This window comes from Schistocerca gregaria, chromosome 8 (assembly GCF_023897955.1).
Source record: "Schistocerca gregaria isolate iqSchGreg1 chromosome 8, iqSchGreg1.2, whole genome shotgun sequence".
Lineage (NCBI taxonomy): Eukaryota > Metazoa > Arthropoda > Insecta > Orthoptera > Acrididae > Schistocerca > Schistocerca gregaria.
In genome coordinates this window covers 379349621-379366665 of record NC_064927.1, presented here as the reverse complement: position 1 = coordinate 379366665, position 17045 = coordinate 379349621, and the positions used below count along the sequence as shown (strand labels likewise).

Below are 17045 nucleotides of genomic sequence, written 5' to 3'. Positions count from 1 at the left end.
AAACTAAACTAAACTAAACTCCTCCCGAACAAGCCATGAAGTCCCAAAGGTACCGACCGGCTGCCGTGTCATCCTCAGAGTCACTGGATGCGGGTATGGAGGTTCAAAAATGGCTCTGAGCACAATGGGACTTAACATCTGAAGTCATCAGTCCCCTATAACTTAGAACTAATTAAATCTAACTAACCTAAGGACATCACATACATCCATGCCCGAGGCAGGATCCGAACCTGCGACCGTAGAAGTAGCGCGGTTCCAGACTGAAGCGCCTAGAACAGCTCGGCCACTGCGGCCGGCGGAGATGGAGGGGCATGTGGTCAGCACACCACTCTCCCGGCCGTATGTCAGTTTACGAGACCAGAGCCTCTACTTCTCAATCAAGTAGCTCCTCAGTTTGCCTCACAAGAGGTGAGTGCACCCCGCTTGCCAATAGCGCTCGGGAGACCGGATTGTCACCCATCCAGGTGCTACCCCAGCCGGACAGCGCTTAACTTCGGTGATCTCACGGGAACCGGTGTTACCATTGCGGCAAGGCCGTTGGCGGAATATAGGAAAGTAATGAGTAATCCTCTACTTTACATCCACGACGATGGCCCAATATAGGAAACAACTAGACTTCGTTCTGGAAACCCCCCTCTGGGAGAAGCTCAACAACCGCTAGCTACTGACTTGCCCAGAGACAGTAAATGGCACGACAGCTCCACAGATAGTGCCTCTACCTTTGATCGCGACCGTGTAAATCCAGTGGACAGACCTAAGAGCTTTGAACTTTCACGACAGGCCTGAATAGAGCCCAAACAGATTCGGAACGGGACAAAGTAGGGAAACCTACCCAGTTCTAGCTGAAGCTGAGGGGCTCCAAATCAAACTGTTCAACACATCGCCAAGGACTGTGAATTAAGAGCTCATCAGCATTGCCTCCCTCAAGGGCATTGCCAACATTGACAGAATATGAGAAAACAAAGTTACGTAATTTACCTACTGTGATATTATGTTTTGTTTTACTTTCTTATTGCATTCTACATTTTATCTCATTTTCCTTATCTGATTTTGCATGGTTGATTGATGTATTTTATAGAGTATTTCATCGCTGATCATGTAACCAGTGTAAATCATGTGTGTAGCGCCATACGCTGAATAAATAAATAATTCGGAAACATCCGCAATAGAAGACTGAGTGGACGAGGATCTTAATGCATGATATAGAGAACAGATCTCATTCCGTTAATGCTGTTTTGAGTTTTCTTGATTATATGAATTAAGTGATCACGCCATGATAAGCGCTCGTCAAACACAGTAGCTAAAAATTTCGCTTTAGACACCAGCGGGAAAGTGAGATTTTCGAATAAAATGCCCAAGAAAGCACACCTTAGAGTTTGCTCCAAAACTTCGCTAACCTGAAGGTGCTCCTTCCACAAGCGCTCCTATTTTACTGTATCACAAAAATTCTCAAATATACAAAACCCTTTTTCTTTTACACGAGATAGTAATGTGTGTACTTGATAATGATTCTAATCTCCCAATGTATGCTTCACAATCTCTCTTTTTTTATCAGTATCAGTAGTTGATATGTCTAGAGTTCGTACTTATAAGTATTGAATCCCTTAACCATTTATATTGCGATTTTTCTCTCCCTCTCCCTCTTTCTCTCTCTCAACTTGTGTATAATGTGTGAGTACAGTACAAATACAAGACCCGGGATTATATCGTCGCCTTAGTGCCATTACTACCGAGGAAACTTACAGCGCTGGCTACATGCACCGGTATAAAAGGCTGGCGGCAATATTAGGTCGTGTCACTCCCTGTGGACGTCGCCAGCAGATAAGATGAGGTCGGGTCTGTTATGGACGGCTGCTCTGTTAAGCGTCGTTTCTGCTAAGGCACAGTACCTTGATGACTGTGAGTACATTTAGGAAAACTTCCTACATATTATTTTACTCATCATTCGCGAATAATACGTATCTTGTACCATCTGAAGCCTAATTTATCTGGTAACTAGGAGTAAACGGCCTGCAACGTGATAGTTGGCACCAGTGCTGATATCCTATGCATAACTAATATTTTTAGGATGCTTACACGTTGTGACATGGATATATAACATGTATCCCGTCAGTATGAGAAACAGCTGAAATCGCATACTAGTAATAATAAATACTTTGCTTCAGTTTACTGTCGTAATGCTACTATTTTTCATGCCGTGAAGTGCATAACATAATTGAATGTTATCTCATTACGGTTATTATTGGGATAAATAATGTTAACAATCGTTTTAAAGTGTAAAACCTACAAAATAGTAGAATTTTATTAGGGATGAAATACTTTTTTTCCAGAAGCAAGGAAAAACAATGCCCTACCTTCAGCACACCTTCCGATTGATTGGCTTCAACAATCCAGTTCCTCGAAGATTGACCAACAGATTTTTTTTTTAAATCTTATTATGTTTGTTCTCATTTTCTGTTTAATTTTCTTCTTACTCAGTTTCACTGTTTTCAGTGAATGTGTCTCGTATTTCAGGACAAAATATTATTTGAACTACATACGAACAAATGATATGGATCGCTAATTACTCATAGCCGAATAAATTGTAGCCATAGAAAACAAATGTATCACACATAATTAACTGAAGAAACACTATTTTGTTGAACTAAAATCAACATGAACTTGATTTCATTTGTTACACTTTCAGTAACGTAACTTAAATTTATTCATGTGGCATGAAACTGGTCGAAGTCAGGTCATTTATGAAATAATGAAATAATTTTAACTGCTTCATTCACTATTCATATAGTGGCACTATCGAGTAATTGGAATAAAGTTTAAATTGAGTGAATCACTAAACATTATTTTATAACTTACAGAACGGTAAAAATTATTTTTGGATTGTATTAAAAAGAAAGTGCATTCGGGTGCTCCAGTCCTTCCTTTGCGACGTCAGACTTGTCTGGTCCGAACAATAATCGCTCCAGACATCTACTAGTTAGTCCGAGAGTGACCAATAGCTTACGTGTCCTTTATCCCGTGACTACCTAATGAGATCTAATCATTGTTTCTATGAGATGTAGCTCATTTCATGAATAAACCTAAATGGAACAGATGTAGTTTTCATCCAAAGACTCTCTAGAACTACAGCTGAATTCCAACACCGTTTCTCTTGAACTAAATCAAGTTACTGACAAGAATCAACTAGTAGTAAAATAAGCATTCTACTCTTTTATGATTACTTCAAAATATATATTGGTTTCCTTTCCAATTGGATAACTCTTTACTATTAAAGAATGGGATTACGCTGCTAGAACTGTAAACATCACATCAGAAATAACTCCATCATTAGCACTATCCTGTGATGTTTTTGGTGGAATATTACTTCCAGAATTTAAGATTTTCCATCCATTCTTGTGTTGAACATGCAGTTGGCATGATGTAGTCACTTTTATTGGTACAAATGCGCATGTGCAATATTAGTTGTAATCCAAGTTTGAACAACAGACATTTCTATACTCATCTCCCAGTTAAGTATTATTATACTGTTTATGTATGACTGTTCTGACTTATAAGGATTTCAACATTGTTTGCAGGGCACCTGAATTTCTGTAAGGTTTTTCTACTGTTTAATGTGCTCTCAAGCAATACAGCGTCCATCACATATCCGTCGTGTTGTCGAAGTTTGCAGCATCTTGGAAAGTCTATCACTGCGATTTCATAAAGGTGCGCTGGGAAGATTGCGTCCGTAACCTTATGAGGACTGTTGATGAAACAAGTCTCCTCGAAAGATAGTCCTGCCTGTACCGCAGCGTTGTTGGTATGCTGTGCTGAATTAAAACGTACGTAAATCTTCATCCTGCTGCGGTATTTGTCGCTGCAACTCTCACTGCTGGTGTACCTATTTATTTAAGACATGGAGAAATTCAAAATACAGTTTTATTCATATGGCTTCGCTGGGGATCAAGGAAGAAGTGTCCCTGAAGAGTGTGTGGATACTGCAATAGGGCGATCCCTGGGCAACGCCTTCATACCGGCTAATTCTTCCAAGATGGTGCTGATACAGCAAAAAGTTAGCAAGAGAACCAACATGTGAACAGTCCTTCTCAGGATCAACCAAACATGGAACACACATCAATGTCCATTGGTATCAGCTTGCGAATAAATTACTTGAACACTGAATCGATTTCATCTGCTAAGAGTCAATGTCTCTCACACTCGATGCTTCGAAACGCTGTAGACGTTACAGCGGCAGAGGAGATCCATATCAAGGATAACACAGGACTTTACAGAAGAGGATATATGCTAGTTGGAGCCATAAATGATGAACAACACAATGTCAGACAATTACGAACAATGTCAGATCCCATCTTGGCTATTACAGAGTAACTTATTAATACATAACAGCAGATGTCTTTCCTATGACTATAGAGATTTCCGGCATCACTGTTGTAAACATTTACAAACCTTCACAAGCCAGTCTGCCCAGTCCACATATAAGCCCTTTAGTAGTCCAGTTGTATATGTTGGTAATTTCAACAGTCACAGTCATGTATGAAGGTGAAGAAGAAATACATGATCTTTTGAATGGAATGGACTGTCCAATGAGTACAGAATATGAATTGAGAACAAATCGAAGAAAGACGAAAGTAATGAGAAGTGGCAGAAATGTGAACTGTGAGAAACTTAACATCAGGATTGTTGGTCAAGAAGTAGATGAAGTTAAGTAACCAATGACGGACGGCGAAAGAAGGACATCAAAAGCCGTCTAACATTGGCAAAAAGGGCATTCCTGGCCAAGAGAAGTCTATTAAATTTGAGGAAGAAATTTCTGAGAATATACTTTTGGAGCACAGCATTGTATGGTAGTGAAACATGAACTGTGGGAAAACCGGAACAGAGGGGAATCTACGCATTTGAGATGTAGTGCTACAGACGAATGTTGAAAATTAGGTGGACTGATGAGGTAAGGAATGAGGAGGTTGTGTGCAGGATCGGAGAGGGAAGGCATATGGGAAAAACACTGACAAGGAGTAGAGACAGGATGATGGGATATCTATTAAGACATCAGGGACTGATTTCCATCGTACTAGAGGGAGCTGTAGAAGGCAAAAAACTGTAGACGAAGACAGATACTGGAATACATCCAGCAGATAATTGAGGATGTAGGTTGCAAGTGCTACTCTGAGATGAAGAGGTTGACACAGGAGAGAAATTCGTGGCGGGGCGCATCAAACCAGTCAGAAGACTGATAACTCAAAAAAAAAGGTCATGTCTGTTGATATCAGGAAGAAGACAGCAAAGGAACTATTATAAGTGAATGAGTGGAAACTACAATCTCCAACTTGTGTAAAAAGCTAAAGATGAGTTATATGCTAAATAAGAGGTACGTTTCGATCTGGTGGATGGCTAAATTATTATTATTCTGATTTGTGCAGTGTATACAACTCTGGGTATGACAGCATGACAAAACGAAAGATCACCATGTCGTTATTACGCAGCTGACATCCCATTAGTTACATCCGACCCTCAACGTTGATGGAAATTTCAAGTTGCGAACTGGGAACTGTTTCAGTAGGGTCTTAATAATACAGTTCAGTGGATCTCTGAGAAATGTATTCCACGTGCGTTCCGAAAGAATTACATCCCCAAATAGTCTCAAGAACGCGATGAGTTGTATGCTAAATATCAACAATCTCACAATGTCACAACATCTGATATTCTGTTGAAGACTCTCAATAAGAACAGAATATAAAAACGGCTTAAAGCAACGGCAGGACGAAACTTTCCACATTACAGTCGAAAAGACTGAAACCTTATAAGAAACTTTGTAGAGGCTCAAGGTTTGTCAGAAACAGAGTCCCCCATACAAATTTAAATTCGGTTGGTACCAGTCTGATGAAGTAATTGGGAACCAAAATAGATAAAGCACTCACACAAACTGTACGATTTGTACAATAAGATATGACGTCTAAAACCACTTCTGCATTGAGAAACGTGATGTACCCTTGAATACACTAAAGGGAAATAAAGCTGTTAGCTCTCATGGCCTGTGCCTAGAGTTAAAGCTATCTAATCTAGAACACTGATTTTTTCAGTGAGAACTAGAAATTTAACGAAGCATTTCAAACAGATAACTGCCGTCGTCCTGAAACAAGGCAAAGATGCTTCTCACTGCCCACCTGTATCTTTCCTCAGGGTGTCCTACAAACTACTAGAAACGCTTATTCTGCATCGCATTCTAAGGATTTAGGAAACGTCAGAGCTATAGCGACCACGTCTTAACATTGACAAGTCTAGTAGGAGCTGGATCTCAACGAGTTCTCAAATCAGCTGCAGTTTTTGTGGATCTTATGAAAGTTGATGATACCGCGTGGAGAGAGGGATTGACGCGAGAGCTTATTGAAATCAGCCCGAGACAAAAGCAGGCACAGTCATTACTTTGTAGAATGTCATTCGTGTCTGTTTTCTCGTTTTAATTTTTAACCTTCTCTTTATTGTACCACACATTTGCTCGAACATGGGTGACTTGTAACGAGGAGACACTGCCTTAACAAAGCAGTGTCCATGTTGGCTAGAGCATTCGATTTACTTTTGTCTGACTTCCGCTGTATACTTTCCTATCAGTGTCTCTTGGCTAACTGTTGGTTTTTCGACACTGGCAGTATAAGGTTTCGACTCGCGAGGGTATCTTTCATTCCATTCTTCCTATTTTAAACAGACAGTGTAGGTTCGATAGCTCGGTGAAAGAAATTTCTCCAGTGAAGGAAACGTCAATCAAACACTCTGTAGCTCCGGAAGCATTAAAGTGACAGGTCCACCATAGGACCGTGCTAGATAGGCCCCGTAACAATATCTACATCTACATCTCCATGGATACTCTGCAAACCACATTTAAGTGCCTGGAAGAGGGTTCATCGAACCATCTTCACAATTCTCTATTATTCCAATCTTGTATAGCGCGCGGAAAGAATGAACACCTATATCTTTCCGTACGAGCTCTGATTTCCCCTATTTTATCGTGGTGATCGTTCCGCCCTATGTAGGTCGCTGTCAACAAAATATTTTCGCATTCGCAGCAGAAAGTTGGTGATTGGAATTTCGTGAGAAGATTCCGTCGCAACGAAAAAGGCCTTTCTTTTAATGATTTCCGGCCGGCCCGTTCTAGGCGCTTCAGTCTGGAACCGCGCGACCGCTACGGTCGCAGGTTCGAATCTTGCCTCGGGCATGGATGTGTGTCATGTCCTTAGGTTAGTTAGGTTCAAGTAGTTCTAAGTTCTAGGGGACTGATGACCTCAGAAGTTAAGTCCCATAGTGCTCAGAGCCATTTGAACCATTTTAATGATTTCCAGCCCAACTCCTGTATCATTTCTGTGACACTCTCTCCCATATATATATACAAAACGTGCTGCCTTTCTTTGAACTTTGTCGATGTACTCCGTCAGTCCTACCTAGTAAGGATCCCACACCGCGCAGCAGTATTCTAAAAGAGGACGGATTTTTTTACTAAAAGAACTTCATAAATGTAAGCCAGATCGACGACTACTCCTTAGATTTTGTGGAGCAATATTAGCTGGGGCAATTAATGACTGAATGATGGTAGATATAACAGTCCCGGTGATAATTCTCGTCGCTTCATCAAGCTGCCTGTCAATCTTCGTTGTGTGTGTGCTGTTTTCTCACATAGGTGCGCAACACGCACTTGCATAATACACAAGAGCGAGTACAGCAGTGTAGAATACTGGAATCCGCAGCCCAACTTCTGCCGGAAATCTTGCGAGGTAGATTCAGTCTTGAGCCAAGCTTCTTAGTAAACTTGGTGCATTGTTGTTTCAATGTCAAGAACCGCTTTGTTTCGTGTCGATGTCACATCTTTTAATGTGTAATTGTTATCACACGTGCCAAATGTAGCCGCATCATCTTACTTTGGAACACCGAGAAGTTTAAAGGGTCGATTACACTTTTTTTGAAAACATAACCTGTATATTTTAGTCTTCCTGTGCTGCTGCGCTTATTAGGTTATTGCCTTGAACATGGCAGCAGTTCATATAAGAGGCGATCAAAAAGTTTCCGTTCGAAGGCGTTCGTATGCTCCGTTCTTGCAATCGGTATGCTAATCAGGAAAAATCGCCGTGGGCGTGAGAATATCATAAGAGAGGGTGAAGATCCCATCTTGGTAAAAGAGCGTGTCTTCCTGCGTGAAGAAATCCGTAACTGTCTGCTGCACGTCCTCGTCCGTCATGAATAGTCGAATCTTGAAGGCCTTTTTTAAGAGACCGGAGGCTTGATAATATCATGGGCAGAGATGAGGACTGCACGGCCTGTACTACACTGTCTCCCACTTGTATTGTTGTAACTTATGCGCTACGACATGTGCAATATGGAGACGTGCGTTATCACGAAGAGGCAGCACCCCTTGTCGCAGTTTTCCTGGACGTTTTCGACAGGCATGCTACCACGTACGTAATCTTCACACTCCCTACGATGTCTTTACTAAAAGAGTAACACTATGTTGCTCCTGTTTGGGCACGTTTCGTGATAATGTCACTGTAGTTCACGTTAGCGTATTAACCACACGCACATCGGGAAGACACGAATGCCACACTAATACCTTGCCTACATGTTGTTGCTTATATACGCGCATCGGAGTCCCGCTGCCTCGCATAAAGCTTCAGCAACGGTGACTTTTGATCGCCCCACCGGCTCGATTTTACATATCATTTACTGTCTGGAAATAGCCACTGAAGGGGTGAGAGCCATGTACCTTTCAAACAGGCGGAGGTCCTGTTGAGAAAGGAGCGTAGGTCACGACGCGCAAATAGCCAGACTTTATCCATCCAGTATTTGAGAGTGAGATCACTTAGTGACTTGAAACAAACTTGACACATAATTTCACACATTTACGAGGCTTTTTCTTGCTGACACCCCAGAAAACACTGAAAGGATAAAAAAAATTATAGCTTACTATGTTTTCGCTCTTCACTGCCGCATCAGGCTGGACGTTTAAATTTGTTAGTTCTTTACTCGTAACTCCATACGGAGCAATATTTAGCAGGCAGTATTCGCATTTACCAATGAATGTACTTGCAAAAATATATCATAGTATGACACATAATTCTGGAGATATGACGTCATATGCATTGAGCTGCGTGAAATCAAATTTGGAGAGCGAAATTCGCTATAGTTACAGGTGAAGTATGTGTGTAAATGTGTGTGAAATATACAGGTATGTGACGTGCATGCACAGCAAAGCAATGCGTGAAAAGCTCATGTAGATCACTGGATTGATTTGACCTAATTTTGTCACATATACACTCCTGGAAATGGAAAAAAGAACACATTGACACCTGTGTGTCAGACCCACCATACTTGCTCCGGACACTGCGAGAGGGCTGTACAAGCAATGATCACACGCACGGCACAGCGGACACACCAGGAACCGCGGTCTTGGCCGTCGAATGGCGCTAGCTGCGCAGTATTTGTGCACCGCCGCCGTCAGTGTCAGCCAGTTTGCCGTGGCATACGGAGCTCCATCGCTGGTAGCATGCCGCGACAGCGTGGACGTGAACCGTATGTGCAGTTGACGGACTTTGAGCGAGGGCGTATAGTGGGCATGCGGGAGGCCGGGTGGACGTAGCGCCGAATTGCTCAACACATGGGGCGTGAGGTCTCCACAGTATATCGATGTTGTCGCCAGTGGTCGGCGGAAGGTGCACGTGCCCGTCGACCTGGGACCGGACCGCAGCGACGCACGGATGCACGCCAAGACCGTAGGATCCTACGCAGTGCCGTAGGAGACCGCACCGCCACTTCCCAGCAAATTAGGGACACTGTTGCTCCTGGGGTATCGGCGAGGACCATTCGCAACCGTCTCCATGAAGCTGGACTACGGTCCCGCACACCGTTAGGCCGTCTTCCGCTCAGGCCCCAACATCGTGCAGCCCGCCTCCAGTGGTGTCGCGACAGGCGTGAATGGAGGGACGAATGGAGACGTGTCGTCTTCAGCGATGAGAGTCGCTTCTGCCTTGGTGCCAATGATGGTCGTATGCGTGTTTGGCGCCGTGCAGGTGAGCGTCACAATCAGGACTGCGTGCGACCGAGGCACACAGGGCCAACACCTGGCATCATGGTGTGGGGAGCGATCTCCTACACTGGCCGTACACCTCTGGTGATTGTCGAGGGGACACTGAATAGTGCACGGTACATCCAAACCGTCATCGAACCCATCGTTCTACCATTCCTAGACCGTCAAGGGAACTTGGTGTTCCAACAGGACAATGCACGTCCGCATGTATCCCGTGCCACCCAACGTGCTCTAGAAGGTGTAAGTCAACTACCCTGGCCAGCAAGATCTCCGGATCTGTCCTCCATTGAGCATGTTTGGGACTGGATGAAGCGTCGTCTCACGCGGTCTGCACGTCCAGCACGAACGCTGGTCCAACTGAGGCGCCAGGTGGAAATGGCATGGCAAGCCGTTCCACAGGACTACATCCAGCATATCTACGATCGTCTCCATGGGAGAATAGCACCCTGCATTGCTGCGAAAGGTGGATATACACTGTACTAGTGGCGACATTGTGCATGCTCTGTTGCCTGTGTCTATGTGCCTGTGGTTCTGTCAGTGTGATCATGTGATGTATCTGACCCCAGGAATGTGTCAATAAAGTTTCCCCTTCCTGGGACAATGAATTCACGGTGTTCTTATTTCAATTTCCAGGAGTGTATTACTACTTGGAAGTAAGGACATGCGCCCTCCTATTCGGCTGGGGGTGATAACGTGGAGAGAGGAAGAGGGAAGAGAAGATGGTAAATCTGAGGGAAGGAGGAGATGGATGCAGATAGGGGACATGAGGAGATCGACAGAGGCAGGGCGAGAAGGAAATGGACAAAGAGAGAGAGGAGGAGGAGATGGACAGGAAGAGGGGGAGGAGGAGCTGGACAGAGAGAGATGCAGGAGGAGATGGACAGAGAGAGGGCGAAGAGGAGATGGACACAGGAAGGGGACGGGATGAGATGAAAGAGGAGGAAGGGGAGATGGACAGAGAGAGGGGCTAGGAGGAGATGGAGAGAGAGACTGTGAGGAAGAGATGGACACAGGAACAGAAGAGGATGAAATGGACAGAAGGAGGGGGAGGAGGAGATGGACAGAGAGACGTGCAGGAGAAGATAGAGCGAGGGGGAGATGGCCACAGAAAGGGAAGGGGATGAGATGAAAGAGGATGAAAGGGAGATGGACAAAGAGAGGGGCTAGGAGGAGATGGAGAGTGTGACTGTGAGAAGGAGATGGACACAGGAATAGAAAAGGATGAAATGGAGAGACGGAGGGGGAGGAGAATATGGACAGAGAGACGTGCAGGAGGAGATAGAGAGAGCGGGAGATGGCCACAGGAAGGGAAGGGGATGAAATGAAAGAGGAGGAAGGGGAAATGGACAGAGAGAGAGTCAGGAGGAGCAAATACAGAGACGGAAAGAGGTGTTGGACACAAGAAGGGATGGGGATGAGATGAAGGAGAGGGGAGTGTGAGATGGACAGAGAGAGGGCAGGAGGACATAAATAGAGAGAGGGGTAAGAAGAGATGGACAAAGAGAGGGGCTATGAGGAGATTGACAGAGAGACTGTCAGGAGGAGATGGACACAGGAACAGCAGATGATGAAATGGACAGAAAGATGGGGATGACGAGATGTACAGATAGAGGTGCAGTAGGAGATTGATAGAAAGAGGGTGGAGAGGAGATGGACATAGGAAGGGAAGGGAATGAGATAAAAGAGGGGAGAGGAGTAGATGGACAAAGGGAGGGGCAGGAGGAGGTTGACAGAAGGAGGGGGTTGTGATGGACAGAGGGTCAGGTAGGAAATAGAAGATTTGAATTAATACACATACAGGCAAGACTGGATGACAGTTGGTTTATTATAATACTCAACTGACTCCTTTATTTGTGGGAACAGGTTCTGACAATTTAACATTTTTTCTAATTAGTTGCCCGATACAACTGTGGGGATTTTCGAAATGTCCCTATGTGAACGTAAAGCTGTTAGTTACCGTAACACACTCTGTTGTAGGGAAGGAAAGAACTGAATGTCTCATACAATTAATGTGCCCCAATATATCTTAAGAAGAATTTGAAGAAGACTTAAAGGTGTTTTCATATACTTGATAGGAGTGTGAGCCATCGATACTTCTTAGAAAACGTTGTACAGTATCATTCCGTAGCCTGCACTGTCAGAAATCTCCTTTATAAACGAATTTTTGTGACATTGTAACGTCATAGAAGTAGTTGGAGGGAACAGAAGAACGGTGTCATCATTGTTTAAAATTTATCCAAATGATTAATATCCTTCTGAAGGTAGCCAGTGTTTCATCTACACTAACCGTGGTGTCAAGAGACTCGTGCTAGTAGAAGAGAAGTTGATGACATCTGTAGACAGTATGTGCGCTTCTTCACGACAATAAAAAACGAACCGCCCTTCTTGGGACTTTTTCGAAGTTCTCCGTCAATCCTATCTGGTAAGAATCCCACAACGGGTAGCAATGCCCCAGAAGAGGATGGACAAGCGAGCGTTACTTAGTCTCTTTAGTACATCAGTTGCACTTTCTAAGGGTTCTGCCTCAACAGTACATTCCGTCGTTCGTTTTCTCCATAACATGTTATGTCCATCAGCTGCAATTTAAATTGTTTATTTTTATCCATGGGTATATCGTTAAATCGAAAACCTTTAAATCTGTGAAATTCGAAGTTTTATCCAAATTTGCCTAAAACACTTTCGTAATCATCTTAAGGACAAATGGTTCAAATGGCTCTGAGCACTATGGGACTTAACATCTATGGTCATCAGTCCCCTAGAACTTAGAACTACTTAAACCTAACTAACCTAAGGACATCACACAACACCCAGTCATCATGTAAACGTCGGGAATCGAACATCTTAAGGACATCACACTCTTTATTGTTCGTGATCAATTGCCGCTTTCCACACCATGTAGATACATTATCTGAATTATTTTGTAATTTGTTTTAATCTTCTGATGACTTTACTACATTCTTAATAACAGCATCATCTGCAAACACTTTAAGAAAGCTGCACAGACTGTCTTCTAAATAGATTAAGAACAGCAACGCTTTGTTGAGGAACCCCATACAGAACTTCCTTTTCACTAGATCACTCCCCGTGATTTTCTATGAACTGTGACCTTTCTAAAAGGAAATCACAAAATCCAGTGTCACAGCTGGGAAGATAGTCCAGGGACAGGTAATTTTATATTAAGCTGCTCGTTAGGTACAGCGTCAAAACCCATCTGGAAATCAAGAAGAATGGAACCAGCTATCGGCACCCCTTTATTACTTCATGTGAATAAAGAGCCAGTTCTTTGTTAAAAGAACTATGGCGTCTGAATTCGTCCTAATATTGTGGCAATAGATCGTTTTCTTCGATGTATTTCATATAGGTTGCTTCGCTGTTCCGTGGGGATTTACTTCCAAATTAGTAATGTCAACAGCTATTCTTGATTCCAGTTTTTGAATCTTTAGTGCATATTTTTCGGTGAAAGAAATTCGGGAAACAATCTTCTGGATTCTCGCTTTAGGGGTGCTATCGTTGGTAACATTTTCATTGCAGTCGCACAGTGAAAGTTCTGATTGTGTCTTTCCGCGGGTATACTTCCAATATGAGCAGAATCTCTTTGTACGTTTGCAACATAGCTTTGTACTGTTGTGAATCAGGGCCAGTGGGAAGAACGGAGCAGAAGAGAACTGAAGCATTTTAGATGTGATGCTATAGAAGACAGTTGAGGATAATTGGACTAATAAGATAAGGAATGAGGAGGTTCTCCGTAGGATTGGTGAAGATAGGAATATATGGAAAACACTGACAAGAGGAAGGACATATGTTAAGACATATGTTAAGACATCAGGGAATAAGCGCCATGGTACCAGAGGAAGTTGCAGAGGCAGAAAGCTAAAAAAAAAATCCACTCAGTGAACAGAAACATAAAATTAATTATAGATAATCAAATATCTGTAGGGAATGGGTATAACACAAAGAGCTTAGAGAAACTGAGTCACGTAACAAAAAATAAAGGGGCACCTGCCACACAAAACCAAACTGTTGATCACCAACATACAAACACTGACACACAGAACATAAATACCCAGAACAAAAACAGAAAGAACACACACATAAGAACACATGAACAAGAAACGCCCACAAAAACAAGCAAATGGTACACTCCCACAGGACAGGCAACATGTTCAAGTAACGAGGACTAAAAAGAGCCTACAAAATAGATAACACAGAGAAAGACAACCAGTACAAATATAGACAAAAGCAACACATCTGGTATTCACCGGCTGAGATGCCATGACTAAAATTCAAGTGATATTGGACAGACAAGTAAAAACTTTAATACTAGATGCACGGAACACAGAAGAGCACTGAAACATAAAAGCTGTGATTGTACTTTTCCTGAACATCTTACAGATATGAAACACATCCCAATAGACACTAATATCCATTTGAAAATTCTCAACTGTAGAAACAGCCCTCCACAAAAACTATTAATTGAGGAAAATTATCAAGTATAAAAACCACAGTCGAAGGGAAACAAATAGTAAATGAATACACAGCTCTCTCTAACAGATCTGTATTCAGACTCATGAAAGAACATTTGGAAGTCACCAACACATGGACACACACACAACTTAATAAATAAACAAAATCCACAAAACTTCAGTTCAATAAATAAATAATGATGAGCCTAATAATAATAAGAACATGTAATTAAAGAAAGAAAAGCACACACCCCTTCATCGGCTCTCTTTTTCTTTTACGCCCAACACAATACTGCCAGTCACAAAATTGCGAGATAAATAACTTTTCTGCATTAAGTTCTGTGTGGCTGCAGATGACACTGTGGAAGGGAACAACTGTAATGAAAAATATAAAAAAACCAGGAAAACAATTGTACATGGTAAAATGTATATATACAAAACTTTATATGATTTTTAAATACTTTCTTAAAAACTCGAATCTATGTCTGTATAAGCAGTAAAGTACATTTTTCCTATTATTTAATAAAAAGAAATAAAACCTCACCAATGATGCTGAAGCCTTAGAGAAACATATCTGGGTAACAGAACAAAAGAAGAAAATCTGTTTTGCTCAAGTTGGAACCCTTCCAAAGACAAATTCATAGATACGTGTACCTAACAGTACCAACACATGCATAGTTCAAGAGTAGGTCTTTATCGACCAGTGTTAAACTCCTCATGGAGGTCATGATGATGATGATGATAATGACATACAAGACCACAGCGACTATTTTAGTGAGAAACTCCTCATGATTCATTTATGTTGTGTTAAAGAACTCAAGCGACGCTTTACAAACACCTATATTTTATGACTGTAGCCAAAATATTAGTCTGTAAGTTGTCGAAGATCTCTTAAGAAATCATAAGATGGCATTACTAATGATAACATAAGTATTACCGTTTCTGCTAATCATTTGAAATACACCTTTCAAGGGCATTTTTCTAAAAGTAGGGAAGACAAGGCGTGATAATGAAAACGTAGTTATGCTGTAGTCACGGCCGCTTCCACTTTCGATAACAAGTTTTCTCGTCATTATAACCAAAAGAGATTGTACAATACACAGCGTTTGAGGGAAAGATCTTTCATACGATTCGTGCCAAACTTATACAATGTTTTGGATGAAATTTAGAAAATGTTGCGAAGTAAATCCAGGAAAAGAATCGAGGGGAATTTCAATCAAAAGACCTGGTGTAAAACGGGTTGGACTTTGCGAATTATTGTTTTCTCGGTCCCGTATAGAAATTTGATGCAACAGAGAAAGTTAACATAGCAAATTAATATACCTGAGTGGTCTTCATAATACTTCCTATGGTTTCTTTATAGTCGGACAAAAAAATATTTCTTGTTCCGTGACAAATATAGAGTAATATCACTACTGTCACAAATATATGGAGAAAACAGGCTATAAGAGTTTATAAAAAAAATCGCAAGCACTTTATAGATCCACGTACGAATTTACTTAATTTAATATATCGGCCAGCACGTTTCTGTTACAGTTTTCTATCTATGACATCTGTGGCCAACCTTTCCTTGATTCTGCTCTCGTCAATAACATTTATTTCATATCTTTATGAGAGCATGCACAATGCAAATCTGTAAACGAAATATGTGCTTAACTGACATAAGCAACGGGCAAAAACCTGTTTTTCCATCTACGTTAACCTTAAAAATTCTTCATTAAAGTTGTAGATGAATCCGGGACTGTCAATAAACGTTTATCGGTGATATTAATGGAAAACTTGGTACCCCATCGTAATATAAAATTTCATTGATCATATTCCTTTATCTTATAGCTGAATCTTATTGATACACAGGGAAGATGGAAATACTATTGATTTATGACTTTAGATCATGACTATTAAAGCATTTGGAGGACCTATGAAAAACATGAAAGGACAAGTGAAAATAAAATCATCAAGGCGACCATCACGTCCAACATTCCACTTTGGCTTTTTACATAAAATACTTCCTGTCTTTTAAATTCCATACTATTCCTTGATGGCTGTATTCATTCTCTCTCTCTTTCATAATCACAGTGATAAGGTGGCAACTGTATGTAAGGATCTTACAATCACCTATATTAAGAATGGTATGTAACTTCAAAAAGATACGGACGTGTTGACTACACATTGCGAACAGACGCTGTTTTTGTTGAAGCCTGTCACGTTTATATATGACTAATGATATTAACTTTTTGTGCTCAGAGGATAAATCACCTAAACATAAAGTGGTATGCTTAAGTAGAAGTACACCAGCTTCCTTGGCATGGACAAATATTCAATGTCTCATGTGGACTGCTACCCTATAAGATTTGGCACTAAGAACATTCACCTCACCTTTAGTCTCTGAGTGGCCACACAAAATGCCCCAAAATCATGCTTAAGGATTAAAATTCTGTCATTTAATTTAACAGGACCAAAGAGTTTAAAACCTGAAACTACAGGACTGGATGAAAATGTGGAAACACAGAGAGAAATAC

General features: G+C 41.7%; 1 protein-coding gene across 2 annotated transcripts in view; it reads left to right on the top strand.

Moving 5' to 3' along the window:
- The first annotated feature begins 1813 nt into the window (after positions 1–1813).
- Positions 1814–17045, top strand: part of LOC126284878 (uncharacterized) — a 77228-nt gene continuing 61996 nt past the window's right edge. For both annotated transcript variants that reach the window (XM_049984118.1, XM_049984117.1), the window contains exon 1: positions 1814–1899. In XM_049984118.1, coding sequence (XP_049840075.1) covers positions 1827–1899 — 73 coding nt within the window. In that variant the 5' untranslated portion in view covers positions 1814–1826. The remainder of the gene's footprint in view (positions 1900–17045) is intronic.